Source organism: Phyllostomus discolor, chromosome 3 (genome assembly GCF_004126475.2).
Source record: "Phyllostomus discolor isolate MPI-MPIP mPhyDis1 chromosome 3, mPhyDis1.pri.v3, whole genome shotgun sequence".
In the NCBI taxonomy this organism is placed as follows: Eukaryota; Metazoa; Chordata; class Mammalia; order Chiroptera; family Phyllostomidae; genus Phyllostomus; species Phyllostomus discolor.
In genome coordinates, this window is record NC_040905.2 from 185,754,937 (window position 1) to 185,771,001 (window position 16,065).

General features: G+C 52.2%; 1 protein-coding gene across 3 annotated transcripts in view; it reads left to right on the forward strand.

The window, feature by feature from the left end:
* Positions 1-1,061: 1,061 nt before the first annotated feature.
* LOC114489838 (stimulated by retinoic acid gene 6 protein-like) overlaps positions 1,062-16,065 on the forward strand; it is a 36,736-nt gene continuing 21,732 nt past the window's right edge. Inside the window, exons 1-4 of one of the 3 annotated variants that reach the window (XM_036021950.1) lie at positions 1,062-1,095; positions 11,989-11,992; positions 13,883-13,958; positions 15,726-15,826. In XM_036021950.1, the coding sequence (XP_035877843.1) occupies positions 1,077-1,095; positions 11,989-11,992; positions 13,883-13,958; positions 15,726-15,826 (200 nt within the window). In that variant the 5' untranslated portion in view covers positions 1,062-1,076. Of the gene's footprint in view, positions 1,096-6,363; positions 7,243-11,988; positions 11,993-13,879; positions 13,959-15,725; positions 15,827-16,065 lie in introns of those variants that run through there. The other 2 variants (XM_036021949.1, XM_036021948.1) reach the window with 2 other exon arrangements.

Below are 16,065 nucleotides of genomic sequence, written 5' to 3' on the forward strand. Positions count from 1 at the left end.
ACAGGTTCCTGCAGTCACTTATTTATTCATGCGGTCTCCATGCCCACCCAGAGCCAGGTTCTGTGCGCCGGGTCTGGCAGAGGACTCAGACAGAAAGCACAAGGGAGTCTTGATTGCTGGAGTTTGATGTGTGGCCACGTGAAGACAATAGATGGAGGAGACGTGCTGACCAGGCTTCATGGATGGCTTTTCTTGCCTTCACCCCCTCACCCTCATTTGTCCCATGTTGCTTGCTCTCTTTTTCTGAACTCCTGGAGATGGAGAAAGCCTCTTGGAGTCTAGGATGACCAGCCACAGCACTCTTGGGTGGCATCCAGTTTGCTTTTCAAGCCCAGGTCTTTCCCAGTTTGCAGTCTTTTAGGGGATGCCCTTATTCCCCAAAAGGAGCCCCAGCAGAGGCCACTTTATGTGGTGGTCAGAGCAGGGCCAGCTGCCTGGCCCGCTCCGGCTCTTCCCTTACAAGCAAACTCGGGGGATGGAGGTAGGGGGTGATGAGGACTATAGCAGTATGGCGGTATAGCAGTCAACATGGCTCTCCGCGCTTATTAACACTTGGTTTCATCCAGAGGCTGCTGCCTTGAACCTGGCATGGCCTTTTAAAGTACTTGCACTCCTTGAGTCTCTGTGCCCTTCTATGAATCTCTCCTAAGGACATATCACTACATGTGAAGATTTCATTCTGGGGTTGGTCACTACAGCAGCAACTTGGAAACAGTCTAAAGCCCCAGTGATAGTCAGTGGTTTAGTAAGTGATGGCACATTCAACGACAGAGGATTAGGTGGGCAGTGAAAAGGAGGAAGGAGAGTAGGTTACCTGTAACAGAAAGATGTTTGTAATATACTGTTCAATGAAATAGCAATTATAAGTTGCATGTCACGTGTGATGGCATGTTTGTAAGCATGTGGTTGTATATATATGAAGAAATTCAAGATTGTTTAATGTGAAGGAAGCACGTGTAGTGTTAAAGAATAAAGCAGGGCTGGAAAACAAGAGAGAGAAACTCCATGCTGCATTTCAGGGACCTCCTTCCTGGGGAGTTCAAACTTTCAAATGGCCGTAGCTGTCCAAAAAGAGAATGGACTACTCCACAGGTGGTGAGCTCCCTGTCAGTGGGGGAGTTCAAGGACAAGTCTTGGCAAGGAGTATGGAGGGGGGAGATAAAAGAATCAGGGATTAGGTGAGAGGGTCTTTTACATCCTTTACTCTGAGCCACCACTGTTGCTGCACAGAGTCTGACCCTGAGACCTGGGCTGTGTGAAATGTGGTCATGATTAGCAAATAAATGTGTACAGGAGTGATTTGCCTGCTTTTTATGCAAATATTGGTCTATTAAGTGGTGTCAGTATTATGAACTGAATGAGTGCTTCATGCAGGATACACAGTCAAAGAGGCACATTTACACCTGATCCATGTGCCTTTTAAGCAGTAGGGAGAGCATTATACAAGCAGACTCTTTGAGAAGATGATTAGGAGACTCACTGTCCAACCCTGAGCCTGTGGCATCTGAGTAGAGAAAACACTGCAAAGCTTTGAAGGTGATGAACAGTTATTTCCTTTTCAAAACTGCCCCGAAGCCCATAGCCCAGTGCACTCTGGTTCCCAGAGCGCCAGTTAACACTGTAGGCCCATGGAATTCTGGGAGAAAGTGGGGGTGAATTCTCTCAGCGGGAAGAAAGTTGAGACCCATCTATTGTCTGGCAAGGGTTAAGGAGGTTATTTGGAAAAGATGCTTCCTAAACTGAGTCCCGGGGAGACAGGTGTTGTCCGGAAGGCGGGCAGAGAGAGGGAACCTGTGTCCACAGGCATGAAGACCAGAGAGAATGCAGTACAGTCAGGAGGAGCAAGGAGAAAGCTCAGCCAGGCTGCAGAGCTGCATGGGGGTGTGGAAGCTTGGGAGGTGGGAGGTGAGGTCAGGGAGGCCAGACCACTGGCCTCGCCTGGCCTGCTGGATACATACGGTGAGACACAGGCTTGGCGCTGGCAGCTCAGGCCTGTATTACTGTCTGACAGGCAGATACTTTAAATGTAGAGGGGAAGGGGAGAGCATATTCCCACCGGGGAGCCACGGAATAAGTCTGCAGAAGTCTTTCCTGATTCTCCATTCTTCCTTCGGCATTTTTTTTTTTTTTTACTCCAGGGCTTCAACCAAAATGCAGGGTTTGTGTTGTGGCCACACGTGCAAATCGCCACCTTGTGGACAACACAGGGATTACAGATCTAGAAGATCCTCATTCATTAGTTAAATACAAATTTTCTAATAATTCTAATGAGCCAAAGTGCTGGATAAGGCACCTTGGGTCCGGAGGAGAGGAGACATGAGCACAGATAATCACTGAAAGAGGTGTGAGCAATGGGGTGAGTGAAGCAATGGGGCGAGTGAGGGAAGTTTTGAAGGCCACAAAGAGGAGGCCACAAGAGGTGACGTGCGAGCTTCGTCAGAGAGGGAAAAGGGTCTTCAGAAATCACCTCTGACGTCCTCACTTTACACAGGGGGTGCCTGCAGCCGAGGATAGGATGGGCCTGGGTCAAAGTCACTACGCAGCTTTTCAGGGCAGCACTAGGACAGGTTTCTGGGTGCCCCGGCCCAGGAACGACCTGGGCCTCGTTGTGGCTGGCCTTCGGTTTCAGTGGGTCCCCCTCCTGGTGTCTAGAAAAGGCCTCTGCAGGGTCTGGGCTGCTGCTCTGTCTCTGCCCTGCTGCCCCACCTCAGCCATCTGTCCAGCCTGCCTTCTGGCACACTGATCCCTTCCCTCACTCTCTGTATTCTAGCAGGGATCAATGGAGAAGCACCGAAACCCTCTCTAGGGTGGACTCTGTGCTTCAGCCCGCATCTTGGGCAGCCTGGGAAGGGGGCTCAAGATGTGTCTCTGGAGTGTCTGTCCTTGGGCACCAGCATACTCCTTGGCCCCTGGTACGTGGTAAACATCTGTGACGTAAATAAACAAGCCAGGACAGGGGAGGTGGGTGGCGCCCGAGAGGTCAACACAGCCTTCCTGTGCACTTATCCAGAGCTGAGTCTGGTCTGGGAGGATGACCTAGGGCCACGTCACAAAGGTCACTGAATGCCCAGCTCAGGAGTTTGTCTTTATTCTGCCTGCAGGAGGAGCCAGCCCTGCGCGTGATAGGATCAGAATGCAAGTTAGTTTCATTCTTTTTCAAAGGGAGAGAAAAGGTTCGCAGTCAAGGGTCACACCCACCCCAGAAAGCAGCCGATATTACTTAATGGAAAAATCACACTAGGTCTCCCATATGTCTGAGTTCCTTTGTTTCTAAGTTTAATAATTAAGCCATGTGTCTATAGAATAAAGAGAGGCTGTCCTGTAATAAGCTCCCAACTGCTGGGAGACAGGCACAGCCTTTGGGACGAACTGCTGAATTTCCTTCTGCCATATCACCAGAACTGAACCCTGCTGACTTCAGGGCTCGAACACAGGAACCCTCCTAAGCTGGGTCCTGGAGTAGTCAGTCAGTCATGTTTCCTCGCTTTTTGCCAACCGGCAGCAGCAGCATCGTCTCGTGGCTCCGGGGAAGAGGTCTCCACTGGAGAGCTACCGGGCTCTGTTCAGTAACCTGGACGACTGCAGGACAAGTGTGCAAATGCCCCACAGCTTCAGAAAGGAACTGAGGTGCACTGGGTAGGAGGGGTGGTGTTCAGAAATGCTCGCGTAGGTTAGAATGGTAGACATGAAGCGAATGTCGACGTGTTCTTCAGATCACGTTAAGGTCTACCTTTGGGTCCGATGCCAAACTGAGAAAGTATGAGAGCGGGAAAATGAAATCTGTCACGCAGGTTTGACTTCAGGTTCCAAAGGGGTCATTCTGGAGCATGGTAGCCCCTGAGAGGTGGGTCTTGATTCACATGGGTGAAATGTTGCTGAACTTGAACTTTTCATGACAAGTGCCTTCGTGTTTCTCCCACTGTAAGGTGGCTGCCTTCCCAACCTCCCCAGGGTGGTCAGCGGCAATTCGAAGTGACTCTTCCTTAACGGTGTGGAGAGAGGAACTGTAGGATTGTGAGGAACGCCACCACGATAACTCAAGAATTTAGAATATCCATTTGCAGTCTGGGCGGTGCAGCCAGAAAGCTTCTGGCAGATGGGCACTCCCGGAAGACAGAGCATCTCCATGCGCCCGGAAGAAGCAGCGCTTTGCAAGTCCTTCCCCAAACGGCGTGGCGTGGATGCACCCAGAACTGCTGCTTCCAGGCAAGGGTAAGGCCTGTTCCAAAGAAAACATGTTTACAGTGTTTCTTCGTTTCTAGGCATCCGAGAAGAGAGTTATGTTGTACCCGACCTTTATATTTCTGTCATTTTCATTTTTCTCTCATTATTTTCAATTTCGAGAAGAAGCATTTCTGGGCCCCCTGCATCCCAGACGTCATGCCGAATCAGACCTAGTGGTGGCATCTCAGCCCCTGGGCTATATCGGGGGAGCTGAGACTTGGACACAGTTAGCTGTGACATGACTGTGTAGTCCCGTGCCAGCCGGTGCCTGGCAGAGAGCAGGCGCCCCAGTAGTTGATGCTCACCGAGTGCTTACAGGGGCCGGGTGCCCTCCTGAGCTTTCAAGCGTATGAGGGCACCTCAGACACACACGTCTGTGAAGTAGGTGCAGCTCATCTCAGACAACACCGAGGGTCGGAGAGGTTGACCATGTACCTGGCCCAGAGTCACGCAGCCAGTCAATTGTGGAGGTGGCCCCAAGGTCTGCAGTCTGAACCACTGTACCAGACTACTTCTCCATGAATGAATTAAATAAAAAAATAAATAAAGAAGGCCTGAACACATGCCATAAAATAGATGCAGACCAAGCCAAGAGAGAGAAGATTGCACCAGGGCGATCAGGAGACCTGTCGTGTCAGAAGTTACACCTGAGGTGGGAGTAATGAGCCAAAACGAGGGTGATGAGCAGAAGCAGGAGAGCAGGTCCTGGCGGGAGAGAGGGGCCAAGGTGGGCAAACCCCAATGATGGCCTGAGTCTGTCAGTGACGGTGCCTGCTCTCTGCCCTGAAGCCCTCTCCCCTCCCCCAGGGCGGCTTAGACCATGGGTGTTATGGACCGGATGGTGTCCCCGCAAATCCATGTATTAAAGCCTTAACTCCATACATTAGAATGTGACAGTGTGTGGAGACAGGGACTTTAAAGAGGTGGTTAAGTTAAACTGAGGCTGTTGGGGTGGGCCCTACTCCAGTCTGACTGGCAGCTTTGTAAGAGGAGGAGATTAGGACAGACACACAGCCACAGGATGCATGTGACAGAGGAAAGGCTGCATGAGGGCACAGTGACAAGGCAGCCTTCTGCAAGCCGAGGAGAGAGGCCTTCTGTCCTCGAGGAGAGCGGAAATCAAACCTGCTGGCTCCTTGGTTTTGAACTTCCAGCTTCCAGAACTGTGGGATAATGAATGTCTGTTGGTTAAGCCTCCGGATGTGGCATTTTGTTACGACAGCCCTATGAGGACCGAGGTTAGGGGTGTGTGACTGAGCCAAAGACAGAAAGGCATAGACTGGCCTGTGTCCCACCTCGGGGAAGAGATGAGCTGGGGCAGATCTCTTCTCTTGGCAGTGGGAAATGGGGGCAACCCTGGAAAGGACCCCATGGACTTGGAGGGTAGAAGTATAAAGAATGCCATGAACTAGAGTCAGGACGGTGGTGAGCGGAAGCCATGGGAGAGTGGAAATCATAAGGAAACAAAGAGACTGAGCCACGGGGGGAAGAGATTGAAGCAAAAATGGCAAGAGAGAGAATGCAAGAGAGGGAGACCCGTGGGCCACGAGAGGGGAGGAACCATTCCCGAGAGGGGCTCCAGTTCCCAGCACCTTCCCGGGATGGGCCCCAGCTCTCACCGGGGAGTAGTAGGGAGCCCCTTGGACTCAGGGCAGCATTAGTGGATTTCTGTTCCTTGTTCCCTAAAGATCCACGGTAGCACCGAAGGCTATGTTTAAGGATGAACCAGCAACCTTAGGATACCTGTCAGTGTGTGTAGGAAGCCAGTGGAGGTTAGGCTGGAAAAGAGGGCTGAAGCAGCTTCTTGGACGGCTTGGATTGGGGTGCTAGGGTTGGGGGTGCAGAGTATGGGAGGGTGCTTGGGTGGGTGGTGACAGGTCTGAGCTGGGCCTTGGGGAGAGGTGTGGGTGAGCGGAGCCTGGAGGCTGCAGGGCCCCTAGAGAGCCCTCCAGATAGTCCAGGCAGGAAGTGAAGAGGGCGGGATCTGGCGCAGAAGCTGCATGAATGGAAGATCCAGTGTATTGATCAGGGTAAGGACCAGCTGCTGTAGCAAACTGCAAAGTGTTTAAGGGCTCTAATCTAGTGGAAGTTTATTGCTTATTCATGTAAGGTCTCAAACAGCTACTCCTGGTCTCGTCCGGTGTTGCTTCAGAGATCCAGGCTCCTTCCAGGTTGTGGCTGCCCCAGTCTGAACACCAGCTCCACACTGCAGAAGGGAGATGCGGACGTGAACAAGACACACCCACACCCTGAACCCCGCTACACAAGTGGGCGGATGAGAACCACTGGGAGGCATAATGAATGCAGCGAGACAGGGGAGCTGATGGATAGACAGACAAGGACACCTGGAGTCTAGTTCCCACCTGGTCCCAGATCATTTGGCAATAGGGTGTGGCCATTCAAATTCGTGGGCAATTCTGATCGCTGGGAGATCCCATCACACGCTCCTCTGCACTGGCGGGTTCAGTTATGAACTGTCCCCAGCCCCTTCTGCCAGCAGGTGAGCAGCCTTGTTTCCCTGGAGAACCTTGAAGCCCTTGGTTCCAGCTTCCTGGTTGGTTGCCTGGAGGCACAGTCCTGCTTAATTGCTGGTAATGTTTTTCACAGCCAGCTAAAGAGGCCTCAGTGGGTGGGCTGGGCAAAGCTCTGCTGGCTCAGGGGGCCAGTGCTCACAGCAGGGGCCAGAAGAGCCAACAGGAGCCCTGGAGAGAGGAAAGGGGAGGGAGGCTCCTGCTTTGCAGCATGAGAAGCGGAAGAGCGGAGGAACGGCCAGCAGTGTTCTGAAATAAGGAAGAAGGCCGCCCACTTGCTTTCGTTCCCCTGGTAAATATTTGACTGGATGTTTGCCTGGTCTGTGAGTTTTTCGGGTGCTGTGAAGAGAGCTGGGCGGCACACCAGGCTGCCGGAAGCGGGCATAACCAGGAGGCTGGAGAAGCTCAAAGAACAGCCCAGAGAGTACAGGGCCCCCCGGGGCCGCAGGCGGTGCTTCTCCACCAGGATGACTCCCACAAGTGAGGGGTGAGTTCTCAGACAAGGCTACGGACAGGCCGTGCTGGCCGACCACGTGCTCCAGCAGCTGTCCCCTGTGACCTTGGTGATTCACGGGAATCCAGAGGCAGGCATGGTTTAGCCGACTTGTAGGCAGGCTGGCGTGGAGGGAGGAACCGGGGATAGGGTTCCCAGCTGAGTGAACAGATTTCTGTTTGTCTTTAGTTTGGAGCCACTGAGCGGAGCGGGAAGAGCTGGCTGTGGTGGTAGAGGGCCTGGGTCTGGATCCCGGCCCGGCAGTTCTGGCAGTCATTAAAGCCTCGGTTTCCTGATCTGTAAATAGGAAGCAATAACCCCTGTCCTACCTAGCCTGCACCTGTGTGGAGGTCATATGAGAACGAGAATGTGGAAGGGTTTCGGGAGCTGTGACGTCTGGCCCAGATGTAAGGAAGGACGATTTCTCACTCAGACATCTAAATGTCTCAGGTCTAAGAGCCGTAAAGACCACTCCAGACATTCACAAACCAGAGCCTGCGCCGTTGGGGTTACAGTGGTGTGTTCAGGTCGTCGAGGGTCATGGTGAAATGCAGGAGTGAGGGAAGGAGCCATAAAAACTCGGGCAGGCACCCTGAGAGCCACTAGGAAAAGGGGGTCCCTGGAGTCTGGCAAATGGCAGGAGTGGGGAAGCCTGAGAACAGTACGTGGAGAAGGGCATGTGACCACAGACAGGCCAGAGGTCGGCTCGAAGGACAGGTGGACAGTGTGTGGGGAGTCAGCAGGTGGGTGGGACATGAACTAGAAAGCCTAGGGGATGGGTCTCTTCCTCCCCTGCCTTCAGCTGGACTCCCTGGGCTCAGCGGGCCCTGCCAGGCAGTGATGTGGCAGGAGGTGGACTTTCAGGAAGGTCCGTCACGGGGTGGAGAATGGATTGGAGGGGGCAATGCTGGATGTAGGAGACCTGGCAGGAGGCTGGTGCAAAGCGTGGACTCAGGTGGTGGCTGTAGGGACCGAGGTGCATGTGAATTTGGTCGTGATTGGAGAGGTCAAACCGACGGGGCTTGGTGTGGGCGTGACTTGGAGGGGAGGGAGTCCAGGATGCCTGGATCTCTGGCTCAGACTAAAGGGTGGGTGTTGGGCCCATTCCCAAGGGGAGGACCCCCCAGAGCCCAGAAGGGAGCAGGTTGGAGGGGTGTTCAGTTGGGACATGTTGGGTGGGAGGGCCCGTGGGATATCCCAAAGGAGATGACCTAGAGGGAAGCGATTGGCTTCACGGTCTGGACTCGAAAAAAGTCCTGGGCTGCACCCGGGAACACGGCCCCTGTGATGCCTGTCATGGCCTCCGAGCCCCTGACATTTATTTGAAGTCAGCACCCGCCCCTCCTCCCCCTACCCAGGCCTCCATGCCTCCTTCCAGGGCTCCCTCTCCATTGTGGTCATCTCCCTGGACACAGGCCAGCAGCTGGCCAGGGCCCTTCTCCCAGGGCGGGGCTTGGTCCTCAGCATCTCGTTCAGATTTGTCTGACCAGTGAGGAGGAAGGGTCTTTGTCTTCTCCAGGGACCACAGATGTAGAAGTTTTTTCGACATCTGAATGTAATTACTGTGTGTGAATATGTTTCCTGTTTAGGAAATATAACGAGGTTCAAATTCTGGTTCTGCTGCTCTCTAGCTGAGTGACTGTGGGCACTCACGTGTCCTCTGTCAGCCTCGGTTTTCTCACCCATGAAGTGGGAATGATAGTCTCTGCTGCCCAAGCCGTGAAAGGGTTAAGTGACGTGGTAACTATGAAGACCTTAGTGTAAGTCATTAAGTGAAAAGAAATGGAAACAAGTGCTGCTTTATTGGACAGTTCAGCATGGTAGTGAGTGGAAAAGTGGACTTTCGCCTTCTTCAGTCACCATTTTATCTTCATCCAGCTCTCTCCTGACTTTTCAGACGTGTGTGAGACACCCCACGCACGCCCTCTCACAGAGGGTGCCCGCTGGGGAGCTGACCGTGCCTCCCTGCGCAGAGAGCTCAGCACGAGCGGGCGAGGTCAAGGCGAAGGAGGGTCAGCAGAGATGCGGGCGCAGGAGGAAATGGGAGGCAGTGGGAGAGAATGGGATACAGACAGGCCAGACCTGAAAGGCCAGTTAGTGCCTCGTCTGATCCTCAAAGCGTGAGCCAGTGCCTGTGTTTGAGCCGTGCCGTGGGCTGGGGGCAGCCCGTCCGGGAACCTTTTCTGAGGACCCAGCGAGCCCTGGGGAATGAGAACGCTGTGGAAGCTGGGAAGCGCTGTTCTTCCCCCACCCCCTCGGGGCTGGAGCTCTGCACAGGGGACGGTCGGTCCCATGGCTCGGCCCCAACGGAGAGCTCTGTTCCCCACCTGGCCAAGCTGACTCTGTCTCTCTCAGATGGTTAACCAGCTGCTCACAGGTGGAGCCGGGGCACCCAGCCAGGGTGCCCAGCTCCTCGGTGCACGGAGGCTCCCCAGGGTCTGCTGGGGGCCAGGCTGCTGCCTGGAGTCCCTGCTCCCACCTGGTGCAGCGGTGTGTGTGGGAGGCAGGGGTGGGGAGGGTGGAAGCAGGCTGAGAACCAGCACATGGGGTACTTTTCAGTTAACACACCATTCCTATCCATTCTGGAACAATCTAGGGAAGTGAAGGCGTCACATCCGTTCTACAGACGAAGCAGCCAGGGCTTCAGGAGAAGTGATTCCCCCAAGGCCTCCGGGCCTCTGACTCCAAATGCCAGGCTTTTCCCTCCGGGCAGATCCGAGGCCCACACAAGCATGAAAACACCCTGCACACGCCCTCTGAAGGAGGGTCGCACCAGAGCTGACCTTTCCTGGCTGCACAGCGAGCTCAAAATGAGCGGGAGAGGTCGAGGCAAAGGAGAAAATGGAGATTCGGACCCGGAGGAAAGAGTGTCTGGAAGAAAATGGAATAAAAACAGGGTGTCTGCGTGCCTTTCATTGTAGAACTCCCGCCTAGTTCTCGGAGTCACAGGCAGTGGCAGGCAGAGACGAACCGGCAGGCAATTAGAGGGAGAGGCAAGCGGGTGGGCGGGCACGGATGACATTCCGGGACGGCTGTCAGAGGCGGGCCTGCGGGCGACAGAGGAGCTGGGGAGAAAACAGAAGAGACCATCAGCAAAGGTGTGGGCAGCCTGTGTGGGTTTTATAACCATCGTGGACTTGATTTCATTTTATTCTTAAAGTGTCAACTTTCTATTAGGGAAGGGTGCAAGCTTACACAAAAGAAGAGAGACTAGTTGAAGGAACCCCGTTCCCGTCACCCAGCTCCAGCGACTCTGCACACGCAGCAGCCTTGTCCTGGTGATGCTCCCCCCCACCCCGCTCCCCTCCTCCAGGCTGCCTGTCGTGTCCTCCTGGGTTTCACTTGTGAAGAGAAGTTCACTTTCCCCTGTGGAATTCCCATGCTGAGCACAAATGACCCGGCACACAGACTCACTCCTAAACCTTCCCAAGTTCCTGCAGCCCTCAAGTCTGTGTTCTAGGGGAGTTCAGACTGCCCTGGCCACGGGAACAGGAAATTTCGTTGATGAGCAGAGAATGTGACAGTTGGGAATTCCTTATGTGATCTTCCCCTCAGCCGGAGTCTGAGTCTCAGCTCCCCCACGCACTAGCTGGGTAAGCTTGGACACGTTTCCCGATCGCCTGGTGCCTCGGTTTCCTCACTTGTGAAACGGGACGATAGTAGTGCCTCTCTCCCAGGGCTGTGGCGAGGATGAACTTAGCTAACAAGAGTGCAGCCCCTAACGGATAGCTGGGTGCACAGCAGTATCAATACATATCTTCACAGACCACTCTGGTTTCCTCAACTTACATTTTCCAGAAGTAGAATTCCTGGAAACGAAATAGCTATATTTTAAAAGTTCTTGGTGTATGTATTACAAAAGCATTCCTCAGAATAACTATACCAATTTATAACTCTGGCGATCAGTAAATGAATACCAACTCATCTTAACCTTCAGTAATGCCAGGCAGTATTTTCAAGAATTCCTCATTTAATAGATAAGACAACATTTCATTTTAATTTATACTTTTATTACTACTTGAAAATTTAAGAATTTATTGGATATTTATATATCCAATAAGAATTTATTGGATATTCTTTGTTCGTGGCTTACATCTTTGGAAATTTTTGTTCCTGTGTTGCTTCCCTTTCAATCTTTACGTCATTTATTTCTCTTTCTGCACTTCGTTGAAGCAATTGAACCTTCGTTCACATACACTTTACAGTTTTAAATATATGTGTTTGCAACCTATTTCTATTCTTATAATAGTTAACTGTGGATTTTTAATGTAGTTACTTAGAATTGTATTTTTCTTACAAAGCCCAGAAAGAGAACCAGCTCTCTGCACCCACTCGGAAACACAAGGAGAACTTGGCTCTTCCTTCCTTCCTTCCCCGTCCACGCCTGCCCTCCACACCCCCCTCTTCCCGTGTGGGGTGTCATCTGGTATTTTGACTCTAGATTGCCATTTCAAACATTTTGTTTCATCATCATTCCTTATCTAGATATTTCACCATGTGTTTTATTAATTTCTCTGTTCATTGTTGCTTTTAAATTCTTCTCTGTCTAGGTTTATGTTTCTTATTCCTCGAAAATTTCTTCCAACATTTATTTCAGAGAAGCTGTTTTGAGGACTTGTGTTTCTAAAAATAGTATACATGTATATGTATATTCATAGAATAAATTTATGTTTTTATATTATAAATAAATGTAAATATATAAATATTTATATGTAACTATTTCTATTATATAATTTATAGAGATGTAAGCTCATGTGGTATATTTATTTATTACATATAAATAAATATATTGCTCAGTGTTAACAATAAGTTTTGCTAATTTCTTTGCCTGCTGTTGCTTTTTGTGCCCCCTTGCTTCCTCCTAGATTTATCCTTCTCTTAGAGAATTTCCTCTATTTTGTGCTAATCTTATTTCCTCTGGAGTGCGTTTCCCTACCTGTTGAGTTCCTGGCTCCCTTCTGTGGTGTACTCTCTCCCCAGCTGCTTGATGGCTCCTGGCTGTGTGCTCATCTTTGTGACAGAGTTTTCTCCTAGGACTTTAGCTTTGGGAGGGGTGGTGGCTGCTGCCAGTACTAAGGCCTCTTTCTGGGCAGTGGGGAGGGGGTGGGATGTACCCCTGGGTGGGGCACCTTAGGAGCTGGCCTCTGGACACCAAAACTCCTGGTCCCTCCCAGGTGCCAGCGGTAATCTGGGCACTGCCTCTCTCTGAGTGACCCATCAAACTGCTGCTGGAGTTATCACCAGCACTGGCCCGGCTGGTCGGTAGGGCTGGAAGGACACCTGGGTACCTGAGAAACCCCAGTGCGTTGTTCTGTGGGCTGGCAGCGGCCCACCCCGCTTCAGCCCCTGCACTTGGGTGCAGAGCACTCCCCGAGTGGCCCCGCAGTCTGCTACAGCCGTGTCGCCGTGTTGGCTGGTGCTTTTTCTCTTCGATCTAGTCCCAGTCTCTCTCCATTGTTCAGGGTCTTCTAGTAGCTTCTGTGTCCCCAATAGATTTCCACCTTACTTTCAAATACGGCCATATTTTCTTTCTTTTTAAAAAATAACACCTGGTGCTCTTGTATGGGATGGGGGGACTGATGGGTGTACTCACCTGACCTTTCTAAAAGCCCAAGTCTGAGTTCTACAGTTCCGTCACATTTCTGACACCCCTCTGCTTCTAAGGGTGTTTCAGACTCATGGGTAGACGTAACTGAGGAGCACTGGAGTGTTAAAGAATTACGGGGGGACATGTCAGGCTCCGGGGCTCCCTGGCGGAGTGCTCTCCCCAGAGACTTCTGAGGGAGAAGGAGGAGCTGGCCAGGGAAGAAAGCACAGGATACGGCTGCATGGATGCTGCTGCCGGGGTCAGAACCGAGTGAGGAGCTGTGAGAGTGCGCAGAGGTGTCATACTGGAGTCAGCACAGCGAGAACGGAGTGTGGAGGGAACCCCAGAAAGGAGGAGGTCCTTTAAAGAGAAGTCGTAAAACTGCTGTCACGTGTTTCAGTCACGAGACCCCAGCCACCCTGTCCTGCTGACTGTGAAGCCTGGAGAGGGTGAAGTCCACACTCTGTCGTCCAGATGGCCGTGGCCATGCCCCAAGGGCTCAGCTGTGGATCAGCAGCAAGCTGGCAGTTTTTGGCCTCTGGGTGCAGAAAACCATGTCCAATGGCTGACTTCCGGTGGAATTACTGTCACTTAAGCCCCAGGGCTCCTCAGTTGCACGGGGCCCTTCCCAGGCTCTGGGAGGGCGCTCCCTAGTTAAGTGTTTATATGGTGATATGTTTTCCTTACGATAGGAGGACAGTGTGTAGTTTCATTTGAAAAGGATGTCCAGATTATTTAGGCTGTGGGTCCCCCAGAACCCAAATCTCTCCCTGACTGTGTCATCAAGAAAGGAAGGCATTAGATCCAGTCAGCAGGGCAGTTTGGACAGATAATGAGACTGGAAAGGAATCAGAAAGATTAATCCACTCGGGGAAGGGTCATCGCAGATGAGCAGCACTGGCTGGGAGAGAGTAAACTGCGAAAAGACCAGGTGGCCGTAGGGGCTGCAGGCCAGACCCCTGAGGGTGGCGGTGGTCAAGACTGAAGGCGGAGCAGCGGCTGCAGCAGTGGGTGATCGTGTGCACGTGTTTTCTGGTTGTTTTCCAGGGCACGGCAGCTAAATGACTCCTGCGTTGGCTCCGTGGACATGGAACTCTTCCTCCACTACTCCCTCATCCCGTCAGTAAGTGAGGGCAGGGACAGGGTGTGTGTGTGTGGGGGGGGGGGGCAGGCTGCTCCCAGGCACAGGCTCCCAAAGGGGCCTGAATAGGTCAGCAGGGAGAAATCGGCTGAATTTCCTTGACTTGCTCTCCTACATTATGCACTAAAACCACAGGCAGGAGATGTCTTTTAAGGGCCCTAGACTCAGGGACACTGGCTTTTAGGGGAAGCAACGACGAGCTGAGTTCTGTCGAAGATGCAATAAAGAGCATTTCAGGCAGAAGGCAGAGCACGTGCAAAGGCTTTGTGTACGTGTGTGTGCTGTGTGTGTGGGGGGGGGTGGATTGGAGAGTGTGAGTCACTGAGAGCACCTGTTTGTCTGGAGTGAACTGGGTGGGGCTATCCAGGGAGGTGGGCGGAGCCAGGCCAGAGGAGCTCTGTGAGGCTCTGTACAGAGGAGTTTTCATTCTAAGCACAATGGGAAGTCATGGAGTGTTTCTAGTGTGAGGATGGTGTGGTCAGATTCGTGTTTTGAAATGAGCACTCTGGTTGCAGTGCTGGGATTAGGTTGGAGGCAAGCAAGAAGGGGCAGGAAGATCAGTTAGGAGATGGTTGTAGAGGTCCAGGCAAGTGAGGGGCAAGCTGAGCTCATCCTGGATGATGGAGGTCAGTTCAAGGCGTTTGGGAGGAAAAACAACAGGACATGGTGGTGGGTTGGATAGAGAGATGAAGGAGAGGGAGACGTTGAGGAGGACTCTGGTTTCTGACTTGCACAGCTGCGAGGACGCTGGTATCTGCCATTCCCTAGTTAAAGAAAGAAGAGACCCGGGTTTCAGGTGGAGGAAGGAATAAGGCAGGGAGGAAAACCACGAATTTCATTTAAGGTATACTGAATTCAAGAAGCTTTCAGTACATCAAAAAGAAATGCCAACTGTGTATTCAGATGAACGGTTATGGAGCTCAAGGACAAGGTCTGGGTGCAAGATCTAGTGTGTGAGTTTTCTGTGCATTGGTGGCCATTGAAAGCATGGACATGGATCAGATTGCAGAGGAGAGGATTGGGTAATAAGATGAGTGGCCTGGGACTGAACTAGGAGGAGCTCCAGATCTCATGGTTGGGTAAAGAATGGTCTAACAAGAGACAGACTGGGAAAACCCAGAAAAGCTCGGAAGGCTAGGGAAGAGAGTTTCTAAGAGAAGGGTGTGGCCAACACTGAGAAATGCTGCTGAAGGGTCGTGCCAGATTTGAACTTCAAGTTTACATTGGATGCAGCAACAAGATGGTGATTAGTGCCTTTGGCCAGAGTTGTGACCGTGGAGTGATGGGAAGCCAGGTTAGAGACTCGAAGAGCAAGTGAGAAGTAAAGAAACAGAGTCAGCACGTGTAGACAGGTCTCGAGAAGTCTCTAGTAAAGGTGGAGAGAAAAGGACCTCCAGTATGTGAGAAAAGGACTGAATCCACAGGAAAAAAGCAAAAAGGATGTGCAGCCTGACAGTTACTATCCCCTCTTTACAGATGAGGAAACTGAGAGTCCAACAAGTCCCCTCCCAGCCAGTCTGTGGGAGACTAGGTTTGGACTCTTGTCTGCTCCAAGCAGCCCAAAGGATTGCTCATTACAAAACATTCTGGAAGCCCCGGGGTACACGCAGCCAGCTCTGTGCCCCTGGCGTTGAGGAGTATACGCACAGTGAGCGTGCTGCTCACCCACACCTTCTCTTTCGGGGCGGGGACCAAGTCTGCACCGAGGACGAATAGTCCCAGTGACCCTCTCATCTTTTCTTCCCGTAGCTGTGCATCATTTTGGTCTTGTCCTTTCTCCAAAGACGGGAGCACTGTAGACAGAGAGATGACACTTCTTACCTCCTGGGCGACCACTTTGGAATCGTCATGTGAGTTGAGCTAGAGCTGACCACTACAGCTTGTGGTACCCGGTGACTGGGGCCAACCCCAACTGTCAGGCCAGGGTAACCCCGAGTTACCTCCCCCACCCTGCCTCCACCCCACTGGGGAAAGCCCTTCCCCTCCCTGCCCCGACCCAAACCGAGCTCTGAGAGTTCAGAGTTGGTGTCCAAGCCACTGCACCCCAGGCACCTAAGGCTGCTCACATGTGCTTAAAACATCTCAAGGA